Source organism: Balaenoptera acutorostrata, chromosome 12, assembly GCF_949987535.1.
Source record: "Balaenoptera acutorostrata chromosome 12, mBalAcu1.1, whole genome shotgun sequence".
Classification (NCBI taxonomy): domain Eukaryota; kingdom Metazoa; phylum Chordata; class Mammalia; order Artiodactyla; family Balaenopteridae; genus Balaenoptera; species Balaenoptera acutorostrata.
Window position 1 is genome coordinate 87,698,703 of NC_080075.1, and position 7,996 is coordinate 87,706,698.

The 7,996-nt window shown below is 35.2% G+C and overlaps 1 protein-coding gene across 1 annotated transcript in view; it reads left to right on the plus strand.

The window, feature by feature from the left end:
* The window catches only part of YWHAQ (tyrosine 3-monooxygenase/tryptophan 5-monooxygenase activation protein theta), a 31,216-nt gene extending 23,742 nt beyond the window's left edge, over positions 1-7,474 (plus strand). The window contains exons 3-6 of the mRNA XM_057558288.1: positions 1,796-1,919; positions 3,902-4,065; positions 4,710-4,805; positions 6,394-7,474. Of these exons, the coding sequence (XP_057414271.1) occupies positions 1,796-1,919; positions 3,902-4,065; positions 4,710-4,805; positions 6,394-6,453 (444 nt within the window). The 3' untranslated portion in view covers positions 6,454-7,474. The remainder of the gene's footprint in view (positions 1-1,795; positions 1,920-3,901; positions 4,066-4,709; positions 4,806-6,393) is intronic.
* Positions 7,475-7,996: the final 522 nt, after the last annotated feature.

Here is a 7,996-nt window from a genome sequence, read left to right on the forward strand (position 1 = left end):
TGTAAATACTGTCTTTACCAGAGCTGGCACTGTTTTGGAGATCCTCTGTGAGATCTCATCTTAACTGCCTGACTTACTTGCGAGAAAAAGAAAAGTGAGAGGCACTTCATTTTACATCGTAGTTCCTTAGTTTGAATATAAGCAGAGGTGTTGGTTCCCACAGTATAAATACTGTGTTTGCATTATTTGATACTGCTTCTCAGAATCTACTCTTGTTTAAAAAAATTTTTTTTTTAAGATAGAGATGACTGAGTCAGTTTGACATTTAGAAGCTTAGTGAACGTTTTTGTGACTGTCTCACCATTGCCCCCCCTTCCTCCCCCAAAACCCCCTAAATTCAGGTGTTCCATAGAAATAGTTTTAAAATTGGAAGTCATCCATGATATGGTATAATGGTATTAGAGGAAAAATTTTAAGTAGTGTGATTTTGTAAGATTCTGGGAAAGAGTTTTTCTCAAGTTTATTTTAATAAATAACTATTAAAATTGTATTGGTGATGTTGAGCAGGAGAAATTCTTACAATATGATCCTGCCACTTTTATAACATATAAATTTCTCGGGCTTCATTAGGTAATTTTATTGTAATACTAAGTTTAACTTCCCCTGAGCTTCAGACCCTTTTAAAATATATATTTTTAACCTAAACGTATTTTTCATTAAATTTAAGGATTTAAAATGTTTCTCTGTTTATTTTCTTTCAAATAACATGCATATAATCATTGTGTTTTGTTTAAGCTCTTTTTATTCAGATAAACAGCAAGAAAGCTCTTGAGTTAAAACTACATTTTCTAAACCATCTTTTACTTCTTTAGTATCTATTTGTTGATTTTACTCCCCCCAAATTTTATTCACCATAATATTTTTTATTACAAAAAGATTTTTAAATTACTTAGCATCAGGTAAAATTGATAATCCAAGAAGGTGTCTACCATATTCATTTTTTGTGACTTTTTAATACTCCTGGGCACACCTTGTACAAATACCTCAGTTTGAGAGGCACTAGCTCATTGGATCAAGCGGACATTTCTTGGTATGAAATGAGGGATAAAAGACATACTTAAATACTAACCCAATTTTTAAAAATAGTTGTATTTGATAGACATGACTGTCACATTGCTAGGTAAGTTTTTAGACCACTTACTCTCAATCCCTAGACTCACCCTTTTTTTGGATGAGCGCTGGTTGCAGAGGACACTGAGTAGCCCTACTCTGGGCCATAATGGCTTACTTATTCTGCGATTATACTCTTCTTCATATTTGATGTCTTAAACATTTTATTTCCCCTCCCTAAAATGATTGCACATCCTCGTTTCCTAACTGCTGCATTCCTTCTGTTCCTTCTTGACAAGGAAATATCCCTTCCCCAGGGAAGCCTGTCTTTACAGTGATCATCACCAGCAGAGCCAGACATTCCCTCTCTGTGCTTCCATAGCCCCTTATTCACATATCTGTACTGTTAACGGTATACTCACCTCTCATTAGACTGTGAACTCTTTGAGGGCAAGGACTTTATTTCCCCTCTGGTCAAATACAGTGCCTAGCACCTAGCTGGTATCAGGAAATGCTTGCTTCAGTGAATGGATGAGTGGGCAGACAGGCTCTTTCTAATTAGTGTTTGATGTAATATAGCTTTGCCATTAGAAAGTATGACTTGCTGTGACCCCAGAGCGTTCAGCTGATGGCGGCCACCTGACCCCTGCTCTCTAGCCACGCCTCCAGTCCAGGGTGGTACGGTGTGGAGCTCCTGTGGCAGTTGTGTTTGCTAGTACCTAATGTTTTAACTTATTTCTTTCAGGAATTGTTGGATAAGTATTTAATAGCCAATGCAACTAATCCAGAGAGTAAGGTCTTCTATCTGAAGATGAAGGGGGATTACTTCCGGTACCTTGCTGAAGTTGCTTGTGGTGATGATCGGAAACGTAAGTGTATTTGGTTTATGGGTAAAGCTAAAATATAAAAGAGAGGGAGGATAAATTTATAATGTTACCTTACGTTCTCAAAAAACGAAAACATAGTTATGACTTTACATTATGTGCTCTTTATGAAAAATTAAACTCATAAACTCTCTGATTATAACCTGATAAGATATTATTAAAAACAGGCTTAATCTTTTAGGCTTTAGAATTTGGTTCACCATATTTTTAGCCCCAGAGTTCTTTGCATATGCTTTGGGTGATTCTGTTGTGTCACATGGTCTTCAGCATCTTGTATCTTGAAACTTAAGATAACTGGAAATTACATATAGACTAGAAACAGGACATTGTACTTTTTCTACTTGACTTATTAATTACTACCTATTTTGAGGGATCATAACATTGACTACTAATTACACATAACCAGATTTCTGAAGAGGAGAGGTGAGATGAGAGTATTATTGCTGGTATATAATTTATCACAGAAAACACAGCTATGGGGAAAAGAGTAACCTAATTTCCTAACTTGATTGTAAAACAGTCAAAGTAAATTTATTAGCAGTGAACTCGGTCTCCTGGAGTATTTGGTAGCTGAGTGTACGGTAGTATATTGTGTATGTGCCTGCTACTCAGTTTATGAAGCAAGTTCTGGGTAGAGGTATCACTTAAGTCCTTTTTTTCCAGTAAGTTTATTATTTTCTTCCTCATTTTACCCTATCCAAAAAGGGCATGCCCCACAAACGGTTATTACAGCCTCCTCTTCCTCTCTCTCAGAGAGTTACTAAAAGTGAGACAGTTTTAGCATCCCCCAAATTAGTGTAATTTAAGATTAACTTTTGTACCTTGCTGTAATAGAATCTGTATACTAAACTGTTGTGTTATCAATATATAATTTCTGTTGCCATAATGATAAGCAAAATTGAATGTGACAGGTATTTGCACAGAACTGAACATTTAAACGTCAGCTAAGTCAAGGGGATATCTTTGGGAGGTTGGGCCATAGCCCCAGCATTAATCTGATCTGACCCTTTCTGGCTCATTGGGATTTTCTCATCCTATACGTAGAACACTCCAGTAGTCTGGGATTTGTAAATAGTCTGTATTTACAGTCTAGATGCTGAGACGCTTTAGAACTCTCATTGTAATGCCTCCTTATGTGCTGGACACCAAGAGCTCCTTAGTTAAATGTGAGGGCCATACCAGCTATGTTTAGATCAGTGAATGTACCATTGAAGAAGAAGAAGGAAAGGCACATATTTGGGCTTTAAAGGGATAACTTGATTTCTGTTAGGTCAGTCCTTCTAGAGCTATAATGGGCCCAATGGCCTCATTCGGAAAACCTAACCTTTTCAAAACATGATATAATCAGATTAGTGTTGGTAGTTCTTCCTGAACATTTTGTTCAGGAAGGTGACATTTTTATTAAGCCAGTAATCAAACTCTGGTCAGAGCAGATTTTGATCTATATATTGGTGCTTTTATATTGCGTTTCACATAATACATCTTGATACCAAGGGTCAGTATTATTTCTACAGATGAGTCACAAAAATAGAGATTTTGGTGGTGATGATCTTTGTAAAATGTTTCCATTATTGTGGGAAGGGATATTGCAGCTGATTTTTTTCAAGTTTTATTGCGATATTATTGACATATATCAAATTGTTTTTAATTGCTGCATTTTCAGGTAATAAAATTAGAAGACATGAAAGAAGAAAAGTGTTTTAGCCCCAGGGATGGAAAAACCTGATATACTGTCTCATGTCTTAATATTTTTTATTAAGCTGATTATAAACAAGCACCATTATAAACTAGTTTTTTAATAGCCCAGTACAGGATAATGTTTTTGGTTTGGTACTATGGTTTTAAACGAAGGCTACCAGAGAGAAGTCTGGTTCTACCGAGTTAGTAGCATATGTTAAAGGTGTTACTGTATACTGGATGGATATTTTCAGTACCATGCTTTTTTATTTCATTTTTTCCCTTCACAGAAACGATAGATAATTCCCAAGGAGCTTACCAAGAGGCTTTTGATATAAGCAAGAAAGAGATGCAACCCACACACCCAATCCGCCTGGGGCTGGCTCTTAACTTTTCTGTATTTTACTATGAGATCCTTAATAACCCAGAACTTGCCTGCACACTGGCTAAAACGGTAAGATGTGTGTCCAGAAATACCCTCTTTAGGTTATTTGAGATAGCAAGCATGTTAATGTCTAGGTATTTTACTTGAATATCCAGGGATGATTTCTACATTTATTTGGGTATCTCCTTTTTCTTACCATCATGACCACCTACCACTGTCCTTCTCAAGATCTTACTCTCCCAGCTATGGTTGTAAGCAGTAAGATCTGTCTAAAGAGCATATTGGTCCGAGTAATCAAAAAAGTATGAAAGAAATGTAAAGAATTGGAAAGTAATGCCTGCCAGCTTTGATCAGTAGAATCTCTGCATTCCTCGAAGTGTTTCAAAATGGAAGTGTTCAAAGGGGTTTTTGCAAATAAATACTAGTTCTTATTTGTAAAAAATATATTGGGCATAGCTACCGTGCTGTCTGTCCTGTGAAAGAACTAAGAAATGCTTGTTTACTGATTAAGTACCTATAACTTTATAAGTTTTAGTCATCCTCAAAAATTCTTAAGCTGAGAATCCGAAGAAGTGATTTCATTGAGTTTTGTTTTAAGTGATAATAGAACATAAAGTGGATGTTCATCTATTTTATAAAAATGGTTTGCGACTATAGAGTATCAGTTTGTGTCGATGTAAATATTGTTTACCATGGATATAAATATTTGTCAGGCTTTTGATGAGGCCATTGCAGAGCTTGATACACTGAATGAAGACTCATACAAAGACAGCACCCTCATCATGCAGTTGCTTAGAGACAACCTAACAGTGAGTTTTTCATTCTTTTAATTTTATTTCCTTTTCAGGAACAAAAGTATTAATATTTTATTCAGGTTCCCTGTGTTTTGGGGCAGCTATATTAGAGCTACACTTGCTCTTAGAAAATGAATATATAAAAATTACATAAAAATATTAAATACGTATTAGTATTTTGTATAGGACAACTGTTCTTTGTAGGCAGATTTTCAAGTTGAATAGGCATTTTATCAGACCTTCCTGAGAAAGTACTAAGATTTTAGGAACTCATACTATTAACATTATTGACTCTTTATTTCACTGGTATGAAGATGTTGATAAATTATGTTAATCTAGAGAGTTTGTCTTTTTTAATTTGTTTTTTCTTTTGTTTTTCTCCCTACCTCTTGTATAGACAGGGGATGGAGGAAAAAGTAATGGAGAAAAAAATACAGGTTGAGCTTTACTTAGCTTCTTTTGTAGGTTCAAGTAAATTGGATATGTCAAAATCTTAGACAAAATGTGGAAGAAATACACCTTTTAATATAAATGTAGTTCTCCCGCCCCCTCCCCTCCCCCCCCCCCCGTTTTGATGCTTTATCTTCTGCTAGATAAAAAGATTTTTAACATTAGCACCCTATCTGTTCAACTTTGCTGAACAGAGAAATTATGAAGACAGTTCATTCCCAGCCATTAGAAATCCCTCTGGTTGTGAGGTAACAATAGAAAAATGATCAGCATACATAGCTTCTATAGAAGAAAAACAAACTGAGCAATTAACCTCTTTCCAGATGCACCGTGGAGCTATCTTGTAACTAGTTCTGTTTTGTTTTCTCTCTCCTAGAGACAGTTCTTTGGGGATATTTGTTTTGTTTGTTTGTTTTTATTTTAGTATCTTAATAATGACTTAAAGGTTAAGACTTCAGCTCTGCTAAAATTGCCACTAGTGTCTTGGTGCTGGTCTAATAGAAATCCATTTTGTGAACTATTGTTATGCATAGTCAACAAATATTGACTATTCCCTTTTTCACTTCATTGTTCCATCCTAAAATTAGAGAGACTAACATCCTACCTAATTCAAGAACCGTATCTACATATCTTCATGCATACATGCTGCTTCCCTGTAACTTAACATCGTTCACTCCTGTTTAACTCTTTGCAGCATACAAAGTAAGCCTGCTTCTTTTTCTATATGATAGCCCTTCAAGTACTTGGCAATGGTGACTTTGACCATGGTCCCTGCCCAGCCCCAAAGAAAAAATTTTTTGGCCTTATTAATCTCATAAATTATAGTTTAGTAGTGCTTTTAAAAAGAGCATTGGGCTGCCAGAAATTGAGAGAGCATTAAATTCTAAGGATGTTAGTTACCTTGTTTTTATCTGAGATTATAGTAAGCTTTGAAAACGTACTCAAATATTGTATATGTGTTTGTCATTTTGTAAATGCACAGTGAAAGGAATACAGGGGTACACTTTGGGAGGAGTTGATGAAATATAACTTCCAGTCTTAGTCATAATCTCTATTGTTTAATTTACTGCTCTAAGAATTACATTTTGATATTATAATAAGTTTTGAAATAATTGATCTAGAAATAGTAACTTAATATGATTTTTTTTTCTAGTTATGGACATCAGACAGTGCAGGAGAAGAATGTGATGCGGCAGAAGGGGCAGAGAACTAAGTGCATACAGGGTGTCATCCTTCTTCCCCTCAAGAAACCTTTTTACTCATCTCCATTCCTTATTCCATTTGGATTTCCTATAGCAAAGAAACCCATTCATGTGTATGGAATCAACTGTTTATAGTCTTTTCACACTGCAGCTTTGGGAAAACTCCATTCCTTGATTTGTGTTTGTCTTGGCCTTCCTGGTGTGCAGTTACTGCTGTAGAAAAGTATTAATAGCTTCATTTCATATAAACATAAGTAACTTCCAAACACTTATGTAGAGGACTAAAAATGTATCTGGTATTTAAGTAATCTGAACCAGTTCTGCAAGTGACTGTGTTTTGTATTACTGTGAAGATATGAAAATGTAGTTAATTACAATTTAAAGAGTGTTCTACATAACTTCTTAATTTCTACATTCCCTCCCTTACTCTTCTTCGGGGATTTTCTTTCAGTAAGCAACTTTTCCATCCTCTTAATATATTCCTTTTTGGTAGGAATCCAGAAGTATTAGATTCAATGGAAAAGCATTTGACATTTTGAGGCTGGGGGTCACAAATTAAAATGCCTCCTGTATCATATATAATGGAGGTCTTGTGTATCTGTGACAACAGGGAGTTTCCTCATTCACTCTTCATTTGCTGCTGTTTAAGTTGACAACTTCCCTTCCCAATAAAAATTCACTTACACCTCCTGCCTTTGTAGTTCTGGTATTCACTTTACTATGTAATAGAAGTAGCATGTTGCTGCCAGAATACAAGCATTGCTTTTGGCAAATGAAAGTGCATGTCATTTCTTAATACACTAGAAAGGGGAAATAAAGTACACAAGTCCAAGTCTAAAACTTTAGTACTTTTCCATGCAGATTTGTGCACATGTGAGAGGGTGTCCAGTTTGTCTAGTGATTGTTAGAGAGTTGGACCACTATTGTATGTTGCTAATAATCATCGACTGTAGTCCCAAAACAGCCTTGTGAAAATGTTATGCCCTATGTAACAGCAGAGTAACATAAAATAAAATTACATTTTATAAACCATTTACTATGGCTTTGTAACAATTACATACTCATATTTTAAGGGACAGGTGAATTTACTACTTTCTGAAGTTTATTGATACTTCCCTTTTATCTCATGTAAAATGGAGTAGTGGTACCCATTTTTCTGCATTGTGATACACTTGTCTAGGGATGCCTGGACCTGTATAAAATTGGACTACATTTCTTAAGAGTTAGTGTTTTACCTTAGATCAGTTTCGTGGACCCTCTCTTCCTTAGATGTAAATGATATTAGTTAACTGTTAAATAAAGTGGACATTTTAAAACTAGAAAAGTTAAAATTATGTGATTGTGAGTGCTTTGGCTGGTGTTAGAATTACGTTTCAGTGGATATTCAAACCGAATGTCAGAGTTTGAGTACCTTGTTTTCAGATAATTCTCTTTGTAAACACTCAGTTGTACCATTGGTGAGTTCAGAATAATTTTGGTTTTATAATATTGCCATGGCTATTATACTAGCCTGTCTTAGTATTGGCCTGAGAATTTATTTTAAAGTCAGAAAAT